Source organism: Aotus nancymaae, unplaced genomic scaffold, assembly GCF_030222135.1.
Source record: "Aotus nancymaae isolate 86718 unplaced genomic scaffold, 86718_ANA_hifiasm-v0.15.2.pri h1tg000028l, whole genome shotgun sequence".
Classification (NCBI taxonomy): domain Eukaryota; kingdom Metazoa; phylum Chordata; class Mammalia; order Primates; family Aotidae; genus Aotus; species Aotus nancymaae.
Window position 1 is genome coordinate 11,152,664 of NW_026988441.1, and position 26,864 is coordinate 11,179,527.

Here is a 26,864-nt window from a genome sequence, read left to right on the forward strand (position 1 = left end):
CCAGCTAATTTTTGCATTTTTAGTAGAGACAGGGTTTCACCGTGTTGGCCAGGATTGTCTCTATCTCCTGTCCTTGTGATCCACCCGCTTTGGCCTCCCAAAGTGCTGGGATTACAGGCACAAGTCACGGCACCCAGCCTAATTTTTGTATTTTTGGTAGAGATGGGGTTTCTCCATGTTGCCTAGGCTGATCTTGAACTCCTGTCCTCAAGCAATTCACCTGCCTCAGCCTCCCAAAGTGCTGGGATTACAGGCATGAGCCTCTGTGCCCAGCCAATCTTGGGTGCATTTGTCCTCCTCGGCTTGTATCCCCAAGTATAAAATAGAGATAGTAGGCCAGGCAGGGTGGCTCATGCCTGTAATGTCAACACTTTGAGAGGCCGAGGCAGGCAGATTGCTTGAGCCCAGGAGTTGAAGACCACCCTGGGCAACATGAAGAAACCCAGTCTCTATTAAAAAAAAAAAAAAAAGAAATGGAGGTAGTAATCACTTTCTTGCTGGGCAGCTTTGAGGGTGAAATTAAATGACCGGGTACACAGTGTTCAGCACAGCTCTTGACTTCTAATCATCCCTTTTCATATACTAGTTATTTTCCTGTTTTCGCCCAGAGAGGAAAGGGTCTGGCTGAGACCTTTAACCTCTGCCCTCCACCCCATAGCAAAATTGGATGGGTGGGTGGCGGTACACTTCCCTCAGTCTGGGCAGGTCTCTGACTCAATTCAGGGCACCCCTTCCCCTTGTCCAGCTCCCCAAACCGGTCAGGGCTCTTCTAAAGGGCTCATTAGAGGGGAGGGGTCCCCATCTCCATTCCTGCCTTCCTTTCTGAACTCCCAGGGACTGAACACTAGAGAGGGGCCCATACAGAGGTGGCCAAGACTCTTGGCCCTCCAGGGGGCAGGAATGAGGGGCTGGAGTGAGACTGGGAGGTCGTGGTGCTGAGTTCCACGAGGGTGGGACCGGTGGGGCCGGGATGGTCGGATGCCTAGGCCGCGGGTGGGGCAAGCCCGTCGCTCCCTCCTCCCTCGGGAGCTGTTGGACCTGTTGTCCCCCCTCCACTTCCGGGCTGCTGGGGAGGGGGACGGGGTGGCCTCTCTCTCCTCCCTCTTCCCCTGCCACCTGTCTCATAGGCAGAAGCGGCCGTGCCCAGCGCGCAGAGAGGAGCGCGCAGAGAGGAGCGCGCCGAAGGCTGAGCTGGTGAGGGGGCTGAGGCTGCGGGAGGTGGGGGCTGGACTTCGGAATCTCAAGGACTCCGACTCCTGGCTCGTCCAGAGGAGGGGAGGCTGGGAGCCTCGACTCCTGGATTCCTGGGCGAGGCGGCATGGGCGCTGTTCCCCTGCACAGTGGGGTCGGGACTAAGCCTACGGGGCTCCGGGGAGGACGCGGCGGGAGCCGAACTGCTGAGTCCGGGAGGGAGAAGATGGGTCGCTCTAAGAGAGTCCATGAGATTGTGGGGGGCTGCTGGGAAGGTACAAGGCCTGACACCTGGAGAGGAGGGAGGGGAGGCGGGGTCGAAGTGGCCAGTAGGGGGCGCGCTACGACCCCGGACTCAAATTCCTGTCGCCTTGGAGCCATCAAGCCCCGCCTCTGGAAACTTCAGGACTTGCCTCCGCAGCCCTCAGTTCCATCCTTTGAACTCTTAGGCCCCGCCTCCTGGCGGGGGGGTTCTCCGCACCCCGCAGCAGACGCGCTCGGCGCTCGGGCCTCCTAGGCCCCGGCCCCGCCCCGCCCCCAGGCCCCGCCCCCATAGCGCCTGGTCCCGCCCACCTCGCAGGAGCCCGGGCGGCCATGGGGACGCGGAGTAGCCCCGAAGAGGGGATCCCGCCGCTGCCAGTCCCGGAACGCGATGTGGAGGTCCAGCACCAGGGCCATCCCGAGGAGTCCCGGGAACAGGAGAAGCCCGACGTCCTGGTGGAGGCTTCGAGCTGCGGAGGAGCTGAGCGGGAGGCGGAGGAAGAAGAAGTGGGAGAAGGCAGCAGCACCGAGAGCAGCCGCGACGCGGTGAGGGGCCCGAGGGCGACCGCGCGGGGGGCCTGGACCGACGGGGACCCAAATAGGTGGCCGGGCAGGTACACAGGTAGAGGGAAACCGGAAAGGCAGAGCGCCGGAGACAGGGCGAGAGACCCAGTGACAGCGGAGAGTACTGAGACACGACACCGGGACACGGAGCCAGAGAGGCAGAGACGCAGAGAGACAGAAACCAGATAGACAGAGCCACGGAGAGGCCCCAAGAACGGAGAGGGACCCAAACGGGCGACAGAGACAGAGAGAGGGGTCTAGAGGACCCAGATAGGTGGCTCAGGCCTGTAACCCCAGCACTTGGGGAGGCCGAGGGGAGGATCTCTTGAGCCGCCCAGGAGTTCGAGACAAGTCTGGGCAACATAGCAAATCCCCGTCTCTACAAAAAATACAAAAATTGTCCAAGCACAGCGCCGCGTGCCTGTAATCCTAGTTACTTGGGAGGCTGAGGCAGAAGGATGCTTGAGCCCAGGAGTTGAAGGCTGCAGTGTGCTATGATGGCACCACTGCATCATAGCCTGGGACAGAGCAAAACCTATCTCTAAAAATGAGAGAGAGAGACTAGATAGAAACTCAGAGACAGAGGGACCCAGAGACAGGAGAGACTACTGAACAGAGAGAACCAAACGAGTAAGAGTTGCAGAGAGATCAAGAAACCAGACAGAGACCCGGAGACATGGAAACTAAGAGACAAAGACCCAAAAGAGATAGAGACACAGTGAGACTGGAGAAGAGAGTCAGAAAGGGGAATCGAGTCAGAGGGAAACCTAGAAATAAATGGCAGAGATGCTCAGAGAAACAAATAGAGACAAACCTCGAGAGAGGGAGATACTCCGAGGGAGAAAGATCTAGTGACTCAGAGTCAGCGGACAGATACTGAGTCTGTGAGATGGGGAGGGGTGGAGAGAGAGACAGAGAGACAGATCCAGGCACTAGGCGAAAGTGACGCCAAGACAATAGGACCTGGATAGAGAAAAAGAAACACCTTTCATAAGTCGGCTTTGTATCCCCCCACCTCCCATACGGTACTGCAAGCCTCTGTGGTCGGTGTGGTCGGGTGGTCACTGGACTTGCACCCTCCCCCACTCCGATCTTAAATACAAGAGGCTGAAGCTGGGCGCCGGGACTCACGCCTGTAATCCCAGCACTTTGGGAAGCCGAGGTGGGAGAATCGCCTGAGTCTAGGAGTTTGAGACCAGCCTGGGCAACATAGCATGACCCCCTCTCTACTAAAATAAATAAATAAAGAGGTTGGCGTGGTGGTGAGCGCCTGCAGTCACAGCTGCTCAGGAAGCTGAAGCAGGAGGATCGCTTGAGCCCGGGAGGTCGATGCTGCAGTGAGCCGTAATCACACCACTGCACTCCATCCAGTGAGACCCTATGTCAGGACAAAAAGAAAAAGAAAAGAAAAGAGCCTGTGACAGATTATGGGAGTGGTGTTTGTGTTAGGTGGACTGAGACCTGCTGAGGGGGATGTGGGTGGGGACCAGACCTACTTTGAGATTGCAAGGGGCGAGGCATCTCCACTTACCACGCCCCCTCAACTTCAGCCCGAGGCTACGCCTCCGATAGCGAAGGTGGCCACACCCCCCGCATCCACCTCTTTGGGGGAAGGGGTGCGAGGGGCGGCGCGGCGTTTGCGAGGACAGCAACTGGAGGCATTGACTCGCGTGGCCCTGATGGAGCAGCGAGTGAAGGAGCTACAGCGCCAAAGGAAGGAGCTGAAGATCGAGGTGAGGCTGCGGACCCCTTGGGAAGCCTGGCCCCAACTCAAAGGGAACCCACAAGGCCGGACTCCCAGCCTTTCCCTCCGGTGGGATCAGATTCTAGGCCCACCCGCTCCGAGCCTCCCTACAAATCCAGGTCCCTGGAGTTCGTCCTCCCTTCAAATTCAGTAGTTCAGGCCCTGGGCTTCCTCCTTGGACCCAGGCGCCGGAGCCCCCAGCCCTTGCATTCTCTCTGCAGATGGAGGTGGAGGTGGCCCTGTTGCGGGGCGAGCTGGCTGGGGAGCGAGTGGCCGCTCGCCGGGAGGAGGAGCAGCTGCGGGAGCTGCTGGGGCAGCAGGCGGCCTCGGAGCGGGGTGGCTGCCAGCAGCGGGAACAGGTGTGTTTGGCTCACTGGGTCTTCATCTGCAGTCTCATTCCTGGTCCATGGATGTTGATGGTGTGCTCCTAGCCACCTGCGTCCCGGGGTTGTCCCTATTCCCCAAAGGAGTCTTTTGGGCTCCCGAGAGTGTGAGGGGCTGATGCCCCTCCTGTTTTTCCTCCGCCCTCACTGGACGTGATTTTGGGGGCTCTTCCTTTGTCCCTGTCCGTTTGCTATTTAAATGTGGGTTTGTGAAAACTTCCAAACCGGTCGGGCGCGGTGGCTCATGCCTGTCCTCGTGGCAGTTTTGGAGGCTGAGGCAGGTGGATTGCCTGAACTGAATAGTTCGAGACCAGCCTGGCCAACATGGCAAAACCCTGTCTCTGCTAAAAATACAAAAATTAGCCGGTGTGGTGGTGGGCTCCTAATCCCAGCTACTTAGGAGGCTGAGGCAGAAGAATCACTTGTACTGGGGAGGTGGAGGTTACAGTGAGCCAAGATCAATCACACCATTGCACTCCAGCCTGGGTGATAAGAGTGAGACTCAGTCTCAAAAAAAACAAGAAAGAAAAAAATTCCAAACCTACAATAGTCAGGCAGCTCCCATGTCCTGTGCCCACCAGCTTCAACAATGATTAATATTCTTCCATTCTTTTTTCTTGAGACAGAGCTTCACTCTTGTCACCCACGCTGGAGTGCAGTGGCGCGATGTTGGCTCATTGCAACCTCCGCCTCCCAGGTTCAAGCAATTCTTCTGCCTCAGCCTCCCAAATAGCTGGACTTACAGGGGCCTGCCAACATGCCTGGCTAATTTTTTGTATCTTTAGTAGAGATGGGGTTTTGCTATGTTGGGCAGGCTGGTCTCCAACTCCTGACCTCAGGTGAGCCACCCTCCTGGGCCTCCCAAAGTGCTGGGATTACAGGCATGAGCCACTGCACCCTGCCAATATTTTTCCATTCTTGTTTCATATCTCCATTTATTCCCATCCCTAGTTTTAAAAGCCAATCCCAGACATCATATGGCCTGTACATATCTTTAGAGTGTATCATTGACAGATAAAAAAACCTTTTTGGCTGGGCGAGGTGGCTCACACCTGTAATCCCAGCACTTTGGTGGGGGCCAAGGTGGGAGGATCTCTTGAGCCAAGAGTGTGAGACCAGCCTGGCAACATGATGAGACACCAGGCGTGGTGGCGTGCGCTTGTGGTCCCAGTACTCAGAAGAGTGAGGTGGGAGGATCAGTTGCACCCAGAAGTAGAGGCTGCAGTGAGCTGTGATCATGACACTGCACTTCAACCTAGGTGACAGCGCAAGACCCTGTCTCAAAAGTAATAATAATAATAATAACAAGTTCTTAGTATCGTCTTATTTCTGGTTAGTTTTTATGTCTCCCACATAGTCTTAAAACACCAGTTAACAGGTGGCTTGTGGCTGGGCATGGTGGCTCACGTCTGTAATCCAAGCACTTTGGAGGCCAAGGAGGGTGGATCACCTGAGGTCGGGAGTTCAAGACCAGTCTGACCAACATGCTGAAACCCTGTCTTAAAAAAGAAAGAAAGAAAGAAAGAAAAAACAAACAAACAATCAAACAAAAAAACAGGTGGCTTGTTTGAATGAAGTCCCCAAAGGCCAGTGTGGCTGGTTCTTATGTCTGGCCTATTGTTTCATCTCTGGTGGTTCCCACCCCCTGTGTCTTCCCCGTAACGTTTATTGGAAAAACCCAGTCTTCTGTCTCACAGGCAGAGCATGGCTGATTGCATACCTGTGGCGCCCCGAACATGCCCCTGTTTCTGCAAGCAGGTGTTGGTTAGAGGGAGAGGTTGGATTGTATTCAGAAGTGCTTCCTGAGCCAGTGTCAGGAAACTCATCTCTGGTGGTTGTCCAGACTTCATGAGGTCACCCTGGTCTCTTCTTAAGAATCTTTCGGCAGCCATGGTGGCTCACGCCTGTAATCTCAGCACTTTGGAAGGTCAAAGCGGGTGGATCACCTGAGGTCAGGAGTTTGATCAAGGCCAGCCTGGTCAACATGATGAAACCCTGTCTCTACTAAAAACACAAAAAATTAGCCTGGTGTGGTGGTGGGCACCTGTAATCCCAGCTACTCAGGAGATTGAAGCAGGAGAATTGCTTGAACCCAGGAGGCGGAGGTTGCAGTGAGTCGAGATCGTGCCACTGCACCGAGCCTGGGCAACAAGAGCAAAACTCTCTCTCACAAAAAAAGACTATTTTATCTGAATATTCTAACGTCCATATCAGTGGTCATTGCTTAGGTCAGTTATCTTTATAGGTTAGAAAATGGTGACTTGTGATTTTGTCAGTTTTTTTCTTTGCAAATGTCTTGTTTGTTGGCATTTCCTGGGGCTGGGTCCTGGGCCCTCATTTATCCTCAAAGATCACCTATTTCTCCCAGGCCTTCTCTTCTAAGAGAGAAATGTGCCCTTCTTCCTAGGGTACTGGCTACTAAGTACTCCTTTTTCACCCAGATCCAGAAATCCCAGTCATAGCCCCTCCTTCCTCATAACCAAGAATCCAGGCCCTTAGCCCCTCCTTCATTAGACCCAGGAGTCCAGGCCCTCAGTCCCTCCACCCTCAAACCCAGGAGTCCAGGCCCCAGCCCCTCCACCCTCAAACCCAGGAGTCCAGGCCCCAACCCCTCCTCCCTCAGACCCAGGAGTCCAGGTCCCCAGCCCCTCCTCCCTCAGACCCAGAAGTCCAGGGCCCCAGCCCCTCCTCCCTCTGACCCAGGAGTCTGGCTGCTTCTCCTTCACCATATCCAAAGCTGACCTCAGCAACTGCCTTCTCCACACTGTTTGTCTTGCTGTCCCTTTGATCACCAGGCCAGAGTCCTGGACTTCGCACTGGACAGATCCCTGCCTCTCGCCTCCAAGCCCTCCACCACCATGTCCTGTCATTTCTGCTTCCTAATCCTCCCTGTCTAGGCCATCTCTCTTCCAGCTCCACTGCCCAGGCTCCAGCTTAGGTCTCATCCTCACCGCTTGGAGGACTCCAGAGGGAGCTGCTCTCCACCCCTCTAACCCATCTCCCAGAGGGATGATTCCTAGGTCCTACTCCCTCCTTTCGGTCCTTCTGTGGCTCCCATATCCCCAGGCTGACCAAGCCCACCATGAGCTGGCCGAGCTGGCCTTCCCACCACCACATCCTCTTCCACTCTGGCTGGAGTTTGTCCCCCAGACTGCCTTTACTTTTCAACCTTCATGTATTTGTGCCATGCCGTTTCCTCTGCCCAAAATGCCCTTCTGGCTCCTTTTATTTTCCCAGATCTAAATGCTCCCTGATTTTTTTTCCTTTTTAGACAGGGTCTTGCTCTGTCGCCCAGGCTGGAGTGCAGTAGTGCGATCACTGCAGCCTCAACCTCTGTCAGACCTTGTTCTTCATTCCAGGTTCCCACAGTCTCTGGGTTTTACTGCCCTGATCTTTCCAATTGGCTGCGTTCCCACCTGGAGGGCAGGGCCCAGATACAGTCCACTTCTGCATCCCCATATCACAGAGCATGAATAGGTTTTGCATTCATTCCTTCTCTTCTCTTTCTTTCTTTTCTTTTTCTTTTTCTTTCTCCTTCTTTCCTTTCTCTTTCTCTCTTTCTCTCTTTCTTTCCCCTTCCTTCCTTCTCTCCCTCTCTCCCTCCCTTCCTCCTTCCTCCCTCCCTCCCTTCCTTCCGTCCTTCCTTCTCTCTCTCCCTTCCCTCCTTCCTTCCTTTCTTTCTTCTTTCTTCTCTTTCTCCTTTCTTTCTCTCTTTTCTTTTCTTTCAAGTCAGGGTCTCCCTCTGTCACCTGGACTGGGGCAGTGATGGAAACACAGCTCACTGCAGCCTCGACCTCCCTGGCTCAAGCAATCCAGCCTCCCAAGTAGCTGGAACTACATGCATGCACTAACACACCTCATGAATTTTTTTTTTTTTTTGGAGACAGAATTTCGCTCTGTCACCCAGGCTGGAGTACAGTTGTGCAATCTCAGCTCACTGCAACCTCCGCCTCCCGGGTTTAAGCAATTCTTCTGCTTCAGCCTTCTGAGTAGCTGGGATTACAGGTGCCTGCCACCATGCCTGGCTAATCTTTGTATTTTTAGTAGAGACACGGTTTCACCATGTTGGTCAAGGTGGTCTCGAACTCCTGATCTCGTGATCTGCCCACCTCAGCCTCACAAAGTGCTGTGATTACAGGCTTGAGCCACTGCGCCTTGCCAGTCCTAATTTTTTAAATTTTTTGTAGAGATGGGCTCTCCCTATGTTGCCCAGGCTGATCTCAAACTCCTGGGCTCAAGAGATCCTCCCACCTTGGCCTCCCAAAGTGCTGGGATGTTAGGTGTGAGCCACCACACCTGGCCTCATTCATTCCTTTAAAATCTTGGTGCTGACTGGGAGGGAGGCCTGCACAGGAGTGAATCAGATAGATGAAGTCCCTGCCTTTGTAGAGCTGACACCCCAGGCAGGCTCTGAGATGTGGCTGGCCTCTGTTTCCCTCTCTACGCTCAAGCTGAGGCTGAGAACCTGATTGTTCTTTCAGGAACAGAGGCGGCTGAGCCAGGAACGGGATCGCCTAGAAGGTCTTCGCCAGAGACTCCATGAGGCCCAGGGACAGCTCGACTCACAGCCGGAGGACCAGCGCGAGCGGCTTCTGCAGGGTGTGCAGGAGGTAATGACCCTCTGGGTTTTTTTTTTTTTTTTGTTTGTTTGTTTGAGATAGAGTCCTGCTCCATTGCCCAGGCTGGAGTGTAGTGATATAATCTTGGCTCACTGCAACCTTCACCTCCCAGGTTCAAGTGATTCTCCCACCTTAGCCTCCTGAGTAGCTGGGACTACAGGTGCGCACCACCACACCCGGCTAATTTTTGGAATTTGAGTAGAGACAGGTGTCACTGTGTTGGCTAGGCTGGTCTCAAACTCCTGACAGGTGATCCATCCACCTCGGCTTCCCAAAGTGCTGGGATTATAGGCGTGAGCCACAGCGCCCAGCTGGCCCTTTGGTTCTTAGCCCCTTCCTCCTCCAGGACCCAGGAGTCCAGGTCCTCAGTCACCTTCTTCCTCAGACCAGGATTCCCAGCCCCAGCCCACTACTCTCTGGGGTCCTAGGGACCCAGGTCTCCAGCCTTTTTGCGTTCTGATCTATAGATGAGGGAACAGCTGGATGTGGCCCAACGTGCCTATGAGGACCTAGAGTTCCAGCAACTGGAGCGGGAGAGCCGGCAGGAGGAGGAGGAGGAGGAGGAGGATCGGGACAGCCCTGGGCCCCAGGCGCCAGACCCCAAGGTCCGGGAACTTCAGGCCAGCATGGCGCAGCACAGAGTGAGTCATGCCCAGCAGCCCTGCCTCCCTTGCTGCTCTTGTCTCCCCTGCTCTGTCTGCCCTTTACTCTGTCCTTGTTTCCTGCCTGTCATGTTCTTCTGAATAGTAACAACAAGAGCTGATACTGATGAAACATTTACTAATGCCAGACATGGTCCTGAATGTTTCATGAGTATTTCCTCATTGAATCCTTACAACAAACCAATGAGGCAAGTCCTATTACATTTTTTTCCATGTTATAAATGAAGAAACTGAAGGTCAAGGTGCTTAAGTAATCTTTTCCAAGCTTCCTTAGTTGGTAAAGGGATAGAGCCAGGATCTTTTTTTTCTTTTCTTCTTTTTTTTTTTTTTTTAAAGATGGGGTTTCACCATATTGGTCAGGCTGGTCTCGGACTCCTGACCTCAGGTGATCCGCCCACCTCAGCCTCCCCAAGTGCTGGGATTACAGGTGTGAGCCACCGCGCCCGGCTTAAGATTTTTTTTTTTTTCTTTTGAGATAGGGTCTCATTCTGTCATCCAGGCTGGAGTACCATGACATGCTTACAGCTCACTGCAGCCTCGACCTCCTGTGCTTAAGCGATCCTCCCACCTCAGCCTCTTGAGTAGCTAGGACCGCAGGTGCCAGTCCCCACACTTGGATGCTGTTTGTAGTTTTAGTAGAGACAGGGTTTCACCTGCTCTCAAACTCTCGGGCTCAAGCAGTCCTCCCACCTCGGCCTCTCAAGGAGCTGGGATTACAGGCATGAGCCACTGTGCCTCGCCACAGCCAGGATTTGAACAAACTTGGTTTTCACCACCACATTCTTTGCCTCTATTCCAAAAAGACACTCCACCAGATCCTTCCTGGGAGCTTCACATTCACAGAGTTTCCCAAAGTTGTGGATTAGAAAACTCTTCTGTGGGTCTCCTTTTCCCACCGGCTTCTGGATCTTTTTCCTGTCCCGCTGGCTTCCTTTGTCTCGGGTTGTCTCTATTTGTCTCCGTTCTATTTCTGTCTTTCCTTTTCCCTGAGTCTTTGTCTACCTCTCTGTCTTTTGGGGCCTGTCTTGGTCGGTGTTCTTTCTGTCCATCCCTGTCTCTTCATCCTCCCCAGTCCTCCCCAGATCTCTTCTGGACCCTCAAAAGGGAGGAGGGTCCAGGGAGCTGAATGCTCGGTCCCCAGCCCTGAACACTCGGATCCCGTGGTCTCTGGGAGGGGCTGGCGCAAACTCCAGCCCTCCAGGCAGATGCGCTTCTGTGGGAGGGTGGGGCCTTGGCAGCTGAGTAACCGGGACAGGGGTGCTCTGCAGCGCCGGATCCGGGTCCTAGAAGAGCAGCTCAAGTCACTGGGGGAGCAGATGGCAGCCGAGAGCCGGGGGCTGAGCCAGAAGAAGGAGGAAGCCCTTCAGGCCCTGTCACAGGTGAGCTCCCTGGCACCTGTCCCACCGTCCCCACTTGCCCCGGGGCATCCCACCACCTCCCTGCACCCCAGATGTCTCCTGACATTCGGAAAAGCAGCTGGGACAGCCCATTCTGACTTTGACAGTAGCCGTCTGTATCTTCCGCTAGGAACGGAGCCGGCTGCTCGAGCTCAGTTGCCTTCAGGGAACACCTGGTGGGGACTTCTCTGAGCCCAACCCGGCCCTCACTAAGGTATGGGGATTTTTATATGCCTGTTGGCCCCTCCTCCCTCAGACTTGACAGTGCAGGACACCAGCTCCTTCCTCTCTCAGGCCCAGGAGTCCAGGCCCCAGCCCCTCCTCCCTCAGACCCAGGAGTCCAGCCCCCAGCCCCTCTTCCCTCAGACCCAGGAGTCCAGGCCCCAGCTCCTTCCTCTCTCAGACCTAGGAGTCAGGCCCCAGCCCCTCCTCCCTCAGACCCAGGAGTCAGGCCCCAGTCCCTCCTCCCTCAGACCCAGGAGTCAGGCCCCAGTCCCTCCTCCCTCAGACCCAGGAGTCAGGCCCCAGTCCCTCCTCCCTCAGACCCAGGAGTCAGGCCCCAGCCCCTCCTCCCTCAGACCGAGGAGTCAGGCCCCAGCCCCTCCTCCCTCAGACCCAGGAGTCCAGGCCCCCAGCCCCTCTTCAGGGAACCAGCAGTCTCTGCCCACAGCCCTATGCTGGGAGACTGGACACTGAGGACCACATTCCAGCTCTCCTTAGGTTTTCTTTCTGAGTAATGGGTGGCACTAGAGGTGTGGGCCAGAGCGTGTGGGAACTGGTGGTTGCTGTGGGGTCCCTTCTGTTCACATGAAACTTCACCCCCTCTCCTACAGCTGCTGTTCACCCAGAAGACAGATCACCAGCTGCTGGTGCTCCAGGACCCCGTGGCCCACACCGCTGCCACCTCTACCTCTTCCTGCCTCTTCTCTGTCCACAGCTCCCTGCAGGTGCCTCCCCCACTGCCTCTGTTTCCCTGTGTGTCTTATTGGTCGAGAGCACAGTCCCTGAACTAGGGCCTCCAGAACTTCCACTCTGATTTTCTGTACGGGGGTGGGGCATAGGGAAGGTTGGCCAAGGGGTATTCCTATGACTCCAGCTTTATTATTGTTTTTTTCTGTGTAACACCCACCCCTGCCCTGGCGAACTAGAAACATGCGCACCCAGGAGTAGATATTTAAAAGCAACCAAACAGCATATATTAATAAGAAGGTCTCCCTGTCTCAGAAGTAATGCATCTATTTGTGTTTTGAGAATCCTTCTAGACTTCCTTAAAACTGGGAGGCCCAGTTCTTTAACAGTTACAACAGATGCTGGGTGCAGTGGTTCATGCCTGTAATCCCAGGAGTTTAGGAGGCCAAGATGGGCAGATGACCTGAGGTCTGGAGTTCAAGACCTGCCTGGCCAACATGATGAAACCCTGTCTCTACTAAAATACAAAAACTAGCCAGGTGTGGTAGTGGGCACCTGTAATCCCAGCTACTTGGGAGGCTGAGGCAGGAGTATTGCTTGAACCGGGGAGTTGGAAGTTGCAGTGACCCAAGATTGCACCATTGCACTCCAGGCTGGGCGACAGAGCGAGACTCCATCTCAAAAAAAAAAAAAAAAAGATATATTTTGAACATATTTATGGAGTACATGTGATATTACATACATAGAATGCGTAATAATCAAGTCATAGTATTTGGAGTATCCATCACCTCAAGTATTGATCATTTCTATGTGTTGAGAACATTTCAAGTCCTCTTCTAGCTTTTTTTTTTTCATATAGTCTCACTCTGTTGCACAGGCTGGAGTGCAATGGTGCAATCACAGCTCACTGCAGCCTCAACCTCCCAGGCTCAGGTGATCCTCCCTGAGTAGCTGGGACGACAGGCATGCACCACCACACACAGCTGATTTTTGAAGTTACTTTTATAGAGATGGGGGTCTCCTTATGTTGCCCAGGCTGGTCTTGAACCCCTGGGCTCAACTGGTCCCCTCGCCTTAGCCTCCCAAATTGCTGGGATTACAGGCATAAGTCACCACACGTGGGCCCAATTTCTTAATTATTTGTAGAGATAGGGTCTCACTGGCTTTTGTTTATTTTTTTGAGACAGAGTTTCACTTTTGTTGCCCAGGCTGGAGTGCAATGCCACGATCTCGGCTCACTGCAATCTCTACCTCCTGGGTTCAAGCGATTTTCCAGCCTCTGCCCCCCAAGTAGCTGGGATTTCAGATGTGTGCCACCACACCTGGCTAATTTTTGTATTTTTAGTAGAGATGGGGTTTTGTCATGTTAGCCAGGTTGGTTTTGAACTCCTGACCTCAGGTGATCTTCCCGCCTTGGCCACCCAAAGTGCTGGGATTACAGGTGTGAGCCACCGTGCCCGGCCTCCTAGAGCCTATGTTCTTAATCACTCTGGGCCTCACAGTTCACACAGAGTGTGACTCTGTCTCAAAAAAAAATAAAAGAATAACTGTGTGACAGCTCATGCTTGCAATCCAGCACTTTGGGAGGCTGCTGAGGCGGGTGGATCAAGGAGGTCAGGAGTTTAAGACTAGCCTGGCCAACTTGGTGAAACCCCCTCTCTACTAAAAATACAAAAAATTAGCTGGGCGTGGTGGTGCATGCCTGTAATCCCAGTTACTTGGGAGGCTGAGGCAGGAGAATAGCTTGAACTCAGGATGTGAAGGTTGCAGTGAGCCAAGATCACACCACTGCATGCCAGCCTGGGTGACAGTGTGAGACTCCATCTCAGAAAAAAAAAACAAAAAACCTTGCTATTTACTAATCAATGTTAATACTAATTTTAAAGCACTTAATATAGGTCAGGATCTGTTCTAAACCATTTTATCACTTTGAACCTTATGGAATTGCTATTATTTGGTGGCAAGAAACAGTCGTATACTGGCAATTTCCCGTCTCAACCTAATATATAAAATTTCTTTTTTTTTTTTTTTTTGAGACGGAGTTTCGCTCTTGTTACCTAGGCTGGAGTGCAATGGCACGATCTCGGCTCACCACAACCTCCGCCTCCTGGGTTCAGGCAATTCTCCTGCCTCAGCCTCCTGAGTAGCTGGGATTACAGGCACGCGCCACCATGCCCAGCTAATTTTTGTATTTTTAGTAGAGACGGGGTTTCACCATGTTGACCAGGATGGTCTCGATCTCTTGACCTCGTGATCCACCCGCCTTGGCCTCCCAAAGTGCTGGGATTACAGGCGTGAGCCACTGTTTCCAGCCCCACCAGTGTTTTTTTCTAGCAAAAAATTCACAAAAACCTCCCCCTCCACCTTTTTTTCTTCTGGTCCAGGAAAACTGTTTGCATTTAGTTGTCATGTTTATTTGCTTTTAAAAAGTTAACATTCTCCTCGTTGAAAATTCACACGGTGTGGGAGGATATTCAGAGAAGACTCTGTGGCTCTTGTTACCCTCCTCCGCTGTTCACTTCCTGAGGGCCACCCGGGCTACCAATTTCCCATGTGTTCTCTGGAGATATTCTGTGCTGACACAGCTAGTCCTGTACATGCTTTCCCCCTCTTTTTATGCATACCTACTGTACTGCTCTGCATTTGCTTTTTTGAGATGGAGTCTCACTCTGTCGCCAGGCTGGAGTGCAGTGCCGCTCACTGAAATCTCCACCTCCCGGGTTCAAGTGATTCCCCTGCCTCAGTCTCCTGAGTAGCTGGGACTACAGGCATGCACCACCATGCCTGGCTAATTTTTTTTTTTTTTTTGTATTTTAGTAGAGAGAGACAGGGTTTCACTGTGTTGGCCAGCTGGTCTCGAACTCCTGACCTCCTGTACTTGCTTTTTTAAAAAAAACTTTAAGAGACAGGATCTCACTGTTGTCCAGGCTGGAGTGCAGTGAGTGGTATGATCATGGCTCACTGCAGCCTCAACCTCCTAGGCTCAAGTGATCCTCCCACCTCAGCTTCCTGAGTAGCTGGGACCACAGGTGCACACCACCACACCTTGCCTTGCTATTCTCTTGGATATTATGTTCCGTTTTTTCTTTTTTGGATATTATGGTCCATCTGGATGTAGGATGCATCTTCCTCTCGTTCTACGCTGCAGAATTGTCCATGGAGTTGGCTGGGCATGGTGACTCATGCCTGTAATTCCAGCACTTTGGGAGCCTGAGGCAGGTGGATCATTGAGGTCAGGATTTCGAAACCAGCCTGGCCAATATGGTGAAACCCCATCTCTACTAAAAATACAAAAATTAGCCTGGTGTGGTGGCATGTGCTTTCAATCCCAGCTACTCAGGAGGCTGAGGCAGGAGAATCGCTTGAACCCAGGAGGCACAGGTTGCAGTGAGCCAAGATGGTGCTATTGCATTCCAGCCTGGGGACAGAGCAAGACTCCATCTCCAAAAAAAGTTGTCTGTGGAGTGCATAAGCCATGGTTCATTTATCTTGTCCCCTTCTGATGGGCACTGAGGTGGCCTCCAGGCTTTTGCTAGCACAAATGGCACTGCAGGGAATGACCTTGAACTCAGATCACTTTGCATGTGTATGAGTGTATCCATCAGCTGAATTCCTAGAAGTAGAATTGGGGTTCCATGGTTTATGCATTTGTCATTCTGATTTTCTTTTAAAAAGCCAAGTTGTTTTCTGTAAAGCTTGTTCCAGTAGAATACCCCCAGTGTCGTGTGAAGGCGTCTGGGTTTCCTACATAGCCACCAGCACAGTGGGTTTTTTTATTTTACTTATTTATTTATTTATTTTTGAAACAGGTTCTCGCTCTGTCACCCAGACTGGAGTGCAGTGGCACAATCTCAGCTCACTGCAACCTTGACCTCCTGGGTTCAAGTGATCCTCCCAGGTCAGCCTCCACAGTAGCTGGGACTACAGGCACACGCCACCATGCCCGGCTAATTTTTGTATTTTTTGTAGAGACGGAATTTCACCATGATGCTCAGGCGGGTCTTCAACTCCTGGGCTCCAGCAATTTGCCTGCCTCGGCCTCTCAAAGTGCTGGTGTTATGGGTGTGAGCCACTGTGCCTGGCCACAGTGGGTTTTTTTTTTTTAGACAGAGTCTGGCTTGCTCTGTCACCCAGCCTGCATTGCTCGCTCTGCCTCCCGGGTTCAAGCAATTCTCCTGCTTCAGCCTCCTGAGTAGCTGGGATTATAGGCACATGCCACCACACCTGGCTAACTTTTGTATTTTTAGTAGAGATGGGGTTTCACCATATTGGCTTGGCTGGTCTCGAACACCTGACCTCAAGTTATACACCCACCTTGGCCTCCCAAAGTGCTGAGATTACAGACATGAGCCACCATGCCCAACCCATGGTGGGATTTTTAAAAAGAGTTTTATTGAGGCATAATTCACGTCCCATATAATTCATTCCTTTAAAATGTGCAATTCTAGTCTTTTAGTATATTCAAAGTTGTGCAAACATTACTGCAATCAATTTTAGAACATTTTCATTAACCCCCAAAAAAAACCCTGCATCCCTGCTGGTGTGGTGGCTCCTACCCGTAATCCCAGCACGTTGGGAGGCTGAGGCAGGTGGATCACCTGAGGTCGGGAGTTTGGGACCAAACTGATCAGCATGGAGAAACCCTGTCTCTACTAAAAATACAAAATTAGTCAGGCATGGTGGCACATGCCTGTAATCCCAGCTACTTGGGAGGCTGAGGCAGGAGAATCGCTTGAACCTGAGAGACAGAGGTTGCGATGAGCTGAGATCACGCCATTGCACTCCAGCCTGGGCAACAAGAGTGAAACTCCATCTAAAAAAAATAAAAGAAAAAGAAACCCTGCATCCCGTAGCCTCTCCATCCCCCATCAACTCCATTCCTGGCAACCTCGATTCTACCTCCCATCTCTATGTTCATTTGCCTGTTCTGGATGTTTCTTCTAAATGGGATCATACCCCCGTGAGGTCCTTTCACTCAGCACATGTTGATGGCAGCTTTTTGGTTTGTGCTGATTGGGTGGTGGTTTCACTGGGCAGTGCTCTGACTTATGGTGGAGATCAAGCATTTTTCCTAAGCGCATGGACCTTTTGTGTTTTCAGGGCTCCATTGGCCTCCAGAGGACCGGTAGCCTGCCCCGAAGAAGGGGAGAGAGGGCGAACCAGAGAGGATCCCCCCGACCCCTGTCCTTCCATTGTACTGGTGAGGATCACCCTGTTCCCCATTTCCCCCGCGTCAGCACCCATCCTGCGGCAGAGGATGGAGGAAAGCTGCACCTGTGCCTGCAGGGGGAGAAGTGGAGGGGTTCAGGCCAGGGTGTATCCAGCCTCCTAACCTAGTCCCCTCTACCCTAGAATCCCTGGAGGCCTCAGCTCTCCCACCAGCAGTGGGGGACTCCGGCAGATACCCCCTCTACCAGCTGCTGAACTGTGGCCGTGGGAATAGGTGAGTTGTCAGAGAGAAGCAGGGGACATGGGGGAAGAGGTGCAGCCACTGTAACCCACCCCATCTGTGTTCCCTCCTCCTAGCTGTGGGGCCATCCACCCGGACATTGCCCACATGGAGCGGCTCCTGCGGCAGGCCGTGGCGGAGAGAGAGCGGCTGCTTAAGGCCCGGGTGAGAGCTCAGGCCAGCCTCTTAGGAACAGGAGACTGCCCCAGCCCCTCCTTCCTCAGACCCAGGAGACCCCCAGCCCCTCGAGACCCCCAGCCCCTCCTCCCTCAGACCCAGGAGACCCCCAGCCCCTCCTCCCTCAGACCCAGGAGTCCAGGCCCTCAACCCTCCTCCCTGAGACTCAGGAGTCCAGTTCCCCAGCCCCTCCTCCCTCAGACCCAGGAGTCCAGGCCTCCAGCCCTTCCACCCTCATAACAGGGAACCTAGGACATTCTCTGCCCTGCCCATCATCTTATGGGCTGGAATCTTCATTCAGTGCTTCATCCTGAATCTACAGGAAGGAACAAGAAGGGGCACAGAAGGTTCCTCAGGCCCTGCTGTTCCTGCCATCACGGTCAGTCCCAGTCTGCCCTCACGACCACCCCTCCTGCTCTGTTTCTCCCCCTTTTCTCACATCTTACCCTTTCCTCTCCTCCGATGCCACAGAAAAGTGTCCTGAGTGTGGCAAGGGAAAGGGAATGACAGAGGGCCAGTTCCTGGTCCCGTGAGCTGATGATGGTCATCTCTATGTGGATAGATCACTTGAGGTTGGGAGTTTGAGACCAGCCCGACCAACATGGAGGAACCTCGTCTCTACTAAAAATACAAAATTAGCTGGGTGTGGTGGTGCATGCCTGTAATCCCAGCTACTTGGGAGGCTGAGGCAAGAGAATTGCTTGAACCCGGGAGGCGGAGGTTGCGGTGAGCCAACATCATACCATTGCACTCTGGGCAACAAGAGCAAAACTTTGTTGTCTCAAAACAAAAGAAGCACTGGGTTGGGTGCCATGGCTCATGCCTGTAATCTCAGCACTTTGGGAGGCCGAGGCAGGCGGATCACTTGAAGCCAGGAGATCGAGACCAGCCTGGCCAACATGGTGAAACCCTGTCTCTACTAAAAACACAAAAATTAGCCAAGCGTGGTGGCATGTGCCTGTAATCCCAGCTACCCGAGAAGCTGAGGTGGGAGAATTGCTTGAACCTGGAGGCAGAGGTTACAATGAGCCAAGATCCTACCAGTGCACCCCAGCCTGGACAACAGAGTGAGACTCTGTCACACACACACACACAAAATGAATTGCTCCTGCTCTGGTGTTCCGCCTGCCTTGTAGCATCCTCATTTATTTTTATTTATTTATTTATTTATTTTTGTGACAGAGTCTTGCTCTGTTGCCTAGGCTGGAGTGCAGTGGCATGATCTCAGCTCACTGCAACCTCCGCCTCCCAGGTTCAAATCATTCTCTGCTTCAGCCTCTCGAGTAGCTAGGATTACAGGCACCTGCCACCATGCCTGGCTAATTTTTTATTTATTTTTTTAGTAGAGACAGGATTTCACCATCTCGGCCAGGCTGGTCTTGAACTCCTGACCTCGTGATCCACCCACCTCGGCCTCCCAAAGTGCTGGGATTACAGGCATGAGACACTGTGCCTGGCCACGTCATCATGTATTAAACAGTCCCCTGCTGTGTGCTGTGTCCCCTGCCCTATACACCTGCTTCTTTTGTGCACACGAGCAGGTGTATCTCTGGGCTTCACACCTAGAAGAGGAATCTCTGGGCAGAAGACCCTGAGGGCAGCCAGCTCATCCGTGAAACATCCCCAGAGGAGGGTGCTGTGATAACCCTGGTGTTTTAGCGCAGGGAACTGAGGCTCCCCTAGGGGCAGGAGTTCTGTGGAGGTGACACAGCCGGGAAGCAGTGGACAAGGCCATCCTCCTCTCCTCCTAGATTGGGGCCCAGCTCCCCTACATCCTAGTTTGGTGACCTTGGAGAGTCACCTCTTCTTAAAGCCTCAGTTTCTTGATCTGTCTAGTGGGGACATTAATGGCTTGTTTTGGAGAGGAAACGAGGTCATCACAGTGACGGTTTGGCACACTGCCTGATACAGAGAGGGAGCTTCCCCACACGGCGCTGATCCTTGGTCTTCCTGCATGGGTTTGATGAGATCACAGGCCCAGAGGGTGCTCTTGAAACCCGGCCTTTCCCTCCCTGCAGTCCTCCTCCCTACTCCTCATTTCCCCACCTCACTCTCTTGCCTCCAACCAGTCAATCTCATCTCTGTTTCTCATCCCTTCTTGCTCTGGCCTTGCTTCAGTTTTCTTTCTTTCTTCCTTTTTTTTTGAGACACGGTCTCCCTTTGTCACCCAGGCTGGAGTGCAGTGGTGTGATCTGGGCTCACTGCAGCCTCCACCTCCTGGGCTCAAGCGATCCTCCCACCTCAGCCTCCCAGTTACCTGGGATCCTTAGGCACATACCACCATGCCCGGCTAATTTTTGTATTTTTTGTGGAGATGGAGTTTCACCATGTTGCCCCAGGCTGGTCTCAAACTTCTGGGCTTAAGCATCCTCCTGCCTTGGCCTCCCAATGTGCTGGGATTACAGGCGTGAGCCACCACGCCCATCCTGCTTCAGTTTTCTAATTCCTTGATGCTCAAAGTGTGGCTGGTGGAGCAGCAGCAACAGGGCCCACCTGGGAGCTTGTCACACATGCAGAACCTCACCCCCACCCCAGACCCCACCCTGAAATGACTGAATCAGAGTCTGCATTTTAACATTTTTTTTTCTTTTTTGAGATGGAATCTCGCTTTATAGCCCAGGCTGGAGTGCAGTGGCGCGATCTCGGCTCACTGTAACCTCCGCCTCCCAGGTTCAAGCGATTCTCCCGCCTCAGCCTCCTGAGTAGCTGGGATTACAGGTGCGCACCACCATGCCTGGCTGATTTTTTTGTATTTTTAGTAGAGACAGCGTTTCACTGTGTGACACAGGATGGTCTCGATCTCCTGACCTCATGATCCATCCACCTCAGCCTCCCAAAGAGCTGGGATTACAGGCATGAGCCACCGCGCCCGACCTCTTAATTTCTTTTGATAGGCCTCTGATGTTTCAGGGTGAGCTCAAGGGTCAGAAATACCTGGGCTTGTGTCCCAGTTCTGCTGTCTAGAAGCTCTGTGTGACCTCGGGTGCATTACATCATCTCTCTGTACCTCAGTTTGCTCATGTGTAAAATGGGGCTCTCTGCCATGAAGTGTCAAGGAGCTGATGCCTATAAAGCCCTGGGCAGAGTGTCATAGTCAATCAATGTAACCGCTGCATTCATCAGATGGTCATTGTTAATATTACCCTCTAAAGGCTGCAGCGGGCCTTACATGTAAGCTGCCATGACTCGCTCCCCTCGAGGGGCTCCAGGCTGTAGAATCCCCTACCCCTTACATCAGCTGCCCCTTCTCTTTGCTTCCCAGGCCCCGCCTACCCCACCACACCCTCCAGGCCCTCGCATCTTGGATCTCCGGCAGCATCTGGAGGGATGGGGCCACAACCCGGAAAACTGCCCACATGTGCAGGTGTCTGGGGGCTGCTGCCGCGGACCCCTGGTGAAGATGGGTGGCCGCATCAAGACCTGGAGGAAGCGATGGTTCTGCTTTGACCGCCAAGCCCGCCGCTTGGCCTACTATGCAGGTAAGCCCAGCCTGGCCACCACGGGCCCCGGGACACTGGAGTTCCACTCTGGAAGCCCCTTCCCTACAGACACCAGAAGTTCAGGTCCCTAGCTCCTACTTTCCCTACAACCTAGGAGTCCTGGCTCCCAGCTCCCTCTTTCCTCCAGACCCTGGGGTCCGGATCCCCAGTCTCTCTTTAAGCTACCCAGAATTCAAACCTCCAGTCTACCCCAGGGATGCAGATAACAGTTTAGTACAATTCAAGCTTCCCAGGCCCCATGTTCCTAAGACACCCATGAGTCTGAACCTGCACTGTCAGCTGCCCTCAACCCCCCAAAGGTCAGAAGTCCTGGGTCCTTGTTCTCCTTCTCTAGGAGAATCAATTATTCTAAACCTCTCCTTGGACACTTGTATTGCCTGAAATCCTTCTCCCCTAACCTATATGACCATCTGAGGTGACCACCTCTCCCGGGTGACTCCTGGCTCTGTCAGCTCTGGCTAAATCCTTCTCCCCTAACCTATATGACCATCTGAGGTGACCACCTCTCCCGGGTGACTCCTGGCTCTGTCGGCTCTGGCTGTGTGACTTGTACCCAGTGACTTAACCTCTCTGAGTCTTGGTTTCCGCATTTGTGAAATGAAGATCAATGTACTTATCCCTCCAGGAGAGTTTGAGGGGGGCAGAGATTATGCCTAGAAAGTACTTGAGTTCCTTCCCTTCTCAGAGAGCGAGGCATTCAGGGCCTAGGATTCCAGCTCCGCAGACCCCACCCCCCAGTGGTGTCCAGTTTCTGCACCCAATCTCCCATTCAGCATTAATATTCACTCACCTCCCAACCTTTAGGGACCTTCAGACTCCTGACACCGTGTTCCTTACCCCAAGCCCAGTTTCAGGACTTAGGGCCAATGACCCTCACCTTGACACACACAGACACACCTTTCTCACTGGCTCTCTCTTTCTCTTGCCTCCGCTACCAGACAAAGGAGAGACCAAGCTCAAAGGTGTCATCTACTTCCAGGCCATTGAGGAAGTCTATTACGACCACTTACGCTGTGCCTTCAAGGTGAAGCCCTTCGGTGTCCCCCTGCCCTCCCAGCTGGAGATCCAGCTGGAATCAAGCCTTATCTCATCCCTGGCTCGTCCTGGGGAAAGCCACTCGCAGCTTCTCCTGTCAGGGTACTCCCAGGAGTACCTGTTTGTCGCAGAAAAGACAAACAGGTCACCCGACTGCAGGGACCAAAAATTAAGAGCCTAGACTCTGGCTTTCACCCACTGTTACTGGCTTGTTTTTTTTTTTTTTTTAAGACGGAGTCTCACTCTGTTGCCCAGGCTGGAGTGAAGTGGCATCATCTCGGCTCACTGCAACCTCCGCCTCCTGGGTTCAAGCAATTCTCCTGACTCAGCCTCCCGAGTAGCTAGGATTACAGGCACGCCATCACACCTGGCTAATTTTTGTATTTTTAGTAGAGACGGCATTTCACTATGTTGGCTAGGCTGGTCTCGAACTCCTGACCTCATGATCCACCTGCCTCAGCCTCCCAAAGTGCTGGGATTACAGGTGTGAGCCACCACACCTGCCTGTCACTGTTAATTTTCTTGGAGCAAAAGTATTAGAGCCAAAATGTGGCAAACTATGATGTCAAGCTGGGAATAAATGAATGAAGAGGTCAGAGCAAGGGTAGGGCAGCCTGGGAGCATCTAAAGGAGATGGTCTCCTTTAGACCTGGCACAGGGGCTCATCCCTGTAATCCCAACATTTTGGGAGACCAAGACGGGAGGATCACTTGAGGCCAGGAGTTTGAGACCAGCCTGGTCAACATAGCAAGACCCCATCTCGGTTTTTTAAAAAAGTTTTTAACTGGGCATGGTGACTCATACCTGTAATCCCAGCACTTTGGGAGGCTGACCTCAAACTCTGAGGTCAGGAGTTTGAGACCAGCCTGGCCAACACAGGGAAACCCCATCTCTACTGAAAATACAAAAATTGGCTGGGCGTGGTGGTACACGCCTGAAATCCTAGCTATTCGGGAGGCTGAGGCAGGAGAATTGCTTGAACCTGGGAAGTGGAAGTTGCAGTTAGCTGAGATCACATCACCTCACTCCAGTGTGGGCAGCAGAGTTAAACTCTGTTTCAAAAATAATTTTTTTTTTTTTTTAAATAGATAAAGGAGATGGTTGTTACTTGGCTTCTGCCAACGGTTGCCAAATAGGAGCGGCCCCCATCATGTCTTGTATTTATTTTCCCCTAGAGAATTCAGGAACTGAAACTTTGTATAAAAGCACAGTGCCAAAAATTTAAATGTTGGCAACCGATACAATATTTTTTTTTTTTTTTTTTTTTTTTTTTTGAGACGGAGTTTCGCTCTTGTTACCCAGGCTGGAGTGCAATGGCGCGATCTCGGCTCACCGCAACCTCCGCCTCCTGGGTTCAGGCAATTCTCCTGCCTCAGCCTCCTGAGTGGCTGGGATTACAAGCACGCGCCACCATGCCCAGCTAATTTTTTTTTTTTTTTTTTTTTGTATTAGTAGAGACGGGGTTTCACCATGTTGACCAGGATGGTCTCGATCTCTTGACCTCGTGATCCACCTGCCTCGGCCTCCCAAAGTGCTGGGATTACAGGCTTGATCCACCGTGCCTGGCCCGATACAATATTTAGAAAGCTCTATGGAGAGTAACTAAACTGGCTTTTTAGCAATTAGGTTGGAATCTCAGCTATGTGACATCAGGAAAGTGACTTTAGCCTTCGTTTTCTTTTCTTTTTTTTTTTTTTGGAGAGAGGGTCTCACTCTGTTGCCCAGGCTGGAGTACAGTGGCACAATCATAGCTCACTGCAGTCTCTATCTCTCAGGCTCAAGCAGTCCTCCTGCCTCAGCCTCCAGAGTAGCTAGGACAATATGTGCGTGCCACCATACCTAGATAATTTTTTTTTTTAGTATTTTTTTGTAGAGATGGAGTCTCCCTATGTTGCCCAAGATGATCTCGAACTCCTGAGCTCAAGCAATCCATCCGCTTTAACCTCCCAAAGTGCTGGGATTGCAGGCATGAGCCACCCAGCCTGACCAGCCTTAGTTTTCTCATGTGTAGAATGGGCACACATAAACTCATTCCATCAGGGCTAAAAACAGATAATGGACATAAGGGATTTACTCAATTTGTGATTGGCAAGTGGGTTTTCAATAACGGGTTCGAGACACTAATTTTCCCCAGGTACAAGCGGACCTAGATTTTGGGGAGGTGGAATTTGAATGCCTATATTTCTAATATAGGAGAAGTTAGACTGAGAGAAGGTGCAGTAAGTCCCACTTTTAAATTTCTCTTGCTCCTAATTTACCAATAGCGCTCTACACATGTTAATTTTAAGCACTTTCCCGTGTCAATTCATTTAATCCTTATAACCCAGTGAGGTAGGTGTCATCATTTGGGAAGACAGGGAAACTGACATTCAGATTCTTAAGTACCTTGTCCAGTGCCACACAGACTGTAATTAGCAAGGCTGGTTTCGCACCCAGACTGTGGCCAGTGTCTTTTGCCTTAATTATCCTCACTTTCTGCTTATTCCAGAGCCCCAGCCCCCGCCTGACATTCTGCGTCAAAACCTACGAACGCCTTTTCTACATGGTGGCTCCTAGCCCCGAAGCCATGCGCATTTGGATGGACGTCATTGTGACAGCCGCTGATGAAAACCACGCCCCCTGAGTGGCCCCACCCTATTTGGGGGAAGTCCCTTCGAGGCTCCACCCCCGCCACACGCGCGGGGGCGTTCCCAGGCCTCGTCCACTGCCGATAAACTTGGGCCCGCCCCTTTGGAACTCTCCTGGGAGTTCCGCGGGCGCTGCAGCTCGGCTGGTCCGAGCTGCTACGTTCTGGGTTGCAGGTGCCCTGCCCCCGACGGGATCGCCAGCCCCTGAGGCCCTGCCTGGGGCAGGAGGAAGATTGCAGGGGCGGGAAGGAACTATTTATTGGTTCTCCTGTGATACCGAATTAAATACGGAGGAAGAACAGTAATTGCTGCTGTGGTTTCCAGCCCAGGAGTCCTGGACCCCTTGGCCCCTGGGCAGGACGTCTGAGTTATGGGTACCTCTGGGAGCCACGCGCCCCACAGCCCGTTCTCTTTAGGAATGGAGGCCTTCCACTCTAAGGTCACGGCTGGGACAAGACGGTGAGAGGCGCGAGTCCTTAGTGTTCGCAGTTGTGTTTTTTTAGTTTGTAGGGCCTTCTGTTTCTAACCTTTTTGGCTTGACCAGCTGCTGGAAATTTCTAGGAACTCCTAGGCTTCCTCCTTTTAGGCCTTTGCCTACGTCGTTGCTTCCTCTGCCTTTTTCTTCCCTGTTTTTCTTTTATCTATCTATTTTTATAGAGATGGGTTCTTACTATGTTGCCCAGGCTGGTCTCCAACTCCTGGACTCAAGCAACCCACCCACCTCAGCCTCCCAAGGTGCTGGGATTACAGGTGAGAGCCACGACCCCCGCCTCCCTTCTTCTCTTAACCAGCTGCACCTCATTCTTCTAAGGGCCTTAGTTCAGTTGGCACCTGCTTCAGGAAGCCCTCACTGACTCTTCTGGCTGGGTCAGGCACCCTCTTTTGAGCTCTATTATCCCATCCCTGAAGGCCCTGGGTCATTATGGGCGATGGATCTGTGTTGTTTATGCACTGGGAGCTCCATGAGGCAGAGCCAGCATTGTCCTGGTCATCACTGTGTTCCCAGCACCGTAGAGCATGTCTCAGCCTGGTGGCATGTGCCTGTAATCCCAGCTACTCAGGAGGCTGAGGCAGGAGAATTGCTTGAACTTGGGAGGCGGAGGTTGCAGCGAGTCAAGAGTGCACTGCACTCCAGGCTGGGTGACAAGAGTGAGACCGCGTCTCTAAAAAAAAAAAAAAAAAAGTCTCATTTCATGAAAGAGGGGAGAAAAACCCTGCTTTCCTTTCTCCTCTGGGCCTTTGTACATTCTGTTCCCTTTGCTTAGGCACCCCTTCCCATTCCACAAAAGCCCTACTCATCGTTTAGCTTTCGGTTCCTGTGTTAAGTCTCTCCAGGAGGACCTCCTTGATTGTCCTGGCAGGTCAGATGCTTTTTCTGAGATTTTCTTTTCTTTGAGACAGAGAGAGACTCTGTCACCCAGGCTGGAGTACAGTGGTGCAATCTTGGCTCACTGCATCCTCCAGCTCTCAGGTTCAAATGATTCTCCTGCCTCAGCCTCCTGAGTAGCTGGGATAACAGGCACCGGCCACCATGTTATGCCTGGGTAATTTTTTTGTATTTTCAGTAGAGATGGAGTTTCACCATGTTGGTCAGGCTGGTCTCCAACTCCTGGGCTCAAGCAATCTGCCTGTCTCGGCCTCTAAACTGTTGGGATTACAGACCTAAGCCGCCACTCCCGGCTCTGGGCTTTTCATTACAGCCCTGACCGATCCACCTGTGCCTCCCCATTCCCAACCCTGATCGTTCTGTCCTGTGCTTCTCTCATGGCCTTGAGTACCCAGGATCATCCTGCTGTTGAGTCTGTCTCCCGCCCTGCTCTGTGAGTGACAGCTGTCTTAGTCACTGCTGAGCTCTTGGTACAGCACAGGGCCTGGTGCGCACTAGGTATGGAGGGAACATCTGGTGGAATAAACTGATGGGAAAGTGATGCTAAGGCCTGGGGACTGTCATGAACAAGGCAGGCAGAGCTCTTTGGCTGACTTCATCCTTTAGGTCTCATCTAACGTGTCCCTTCCTTCAAGAAGCTCTCCCTGACCCCTAGGATGGGTCTGGTGCCTATTCTCCACAGTCCCCCAGGGTCCCCCACCTGTCACTCTGGAGACAGCTCTTTCCTGCCTCAAAAAGTTCCCTCGAGGACCCAGGTATAGTGCTCTGAGTCCCGGGAGTGCAGACACCTGAATTCCTAGGTCCTCTGGGACTCTAGGTGTCCCCTGGCCTCCACCTTCCAGTGTGAGACATCTGGATTCTCGGATCAGTTCATCCCCCAGCCCGTCTGCAATACCGAATCCCACTTCATGGACATCTGACCACTGTAGACGACAGCTCTCTGTGTTCAGAAGAGTCCT

General features: G+C 52.6%; 1 protein-coding gene across 3 annotated transcripts in view; it reads left to right on the forward strand.

Annotated features, from left to right (window-relative positions):
• Positions 1-1,785: 1,785 nt before the first annotated feature.
• PHLDB3 (pleckstrin homology like domain family B member 3) overlaps positions 1,786-26,864 on the forward strand; it is a 31,144-nt gene continuing 6,065 nt past the window's right edge. For 2 of the 3 annotated variants that reach the window (XR_010344256.1, XR_010344255.1), the window contains exons 1-15: positions 1,786-1,998; positions 3,567-3,749; positions 3,982-4,119; positions 8,625-8,753; positions 9,230-9,403; positions 10,693-10,803; positions 10,952-11,035; positions 11,655-11,768; positions 16,831-16,930; positions 17,083-17,173; positions 17,257-17,344; positions 17,679-17,735; positions 20,619-20,835; positions 21,795-21,880; positions 24,380-25,268. Coding sequence is in view for 1 of the 3 variants with exons in the window: in XM_064381227.1 (XP_064237297.1) it covers positions 1,786-1,998; positions 3,567-3,749; positions 3,982-4,119; positions 8,625-8,753; positions 9,230-9,403; positions 10,693-10,803; positions 10,952-11,035; positions 11,655-11,768; positions 16,831-16,930; positions 17,083-17,173; positions 17,257-17,344; positions 17,679-17,735; positions 20,619-20,835; positions 21,795-21,880; positions 24,380-24,514 (1,920 nt within the window). In the remaining 2 variants the exon portion in view is untranslated. Of the gene's footprint in view, positions 1,999-3,566; positions 3,750-3,981; positions 4,120-8,624; positions 8,754-9,229; positions 9,404-10,692; positions 10,804-10,951; positions 11,036-11,654; positions 11,769-16,830; positions 16,931-17,082; positions 17,174-17,256; positions 17,345-17,678; positions 17,736-20,618; positions 20,836-21,794; positions 21,881-24,379; positions 25,433-26,864 lie in introns of those variants that run through there. The other variant, XM_064381227.1, reaches the window with a different exon arrangement.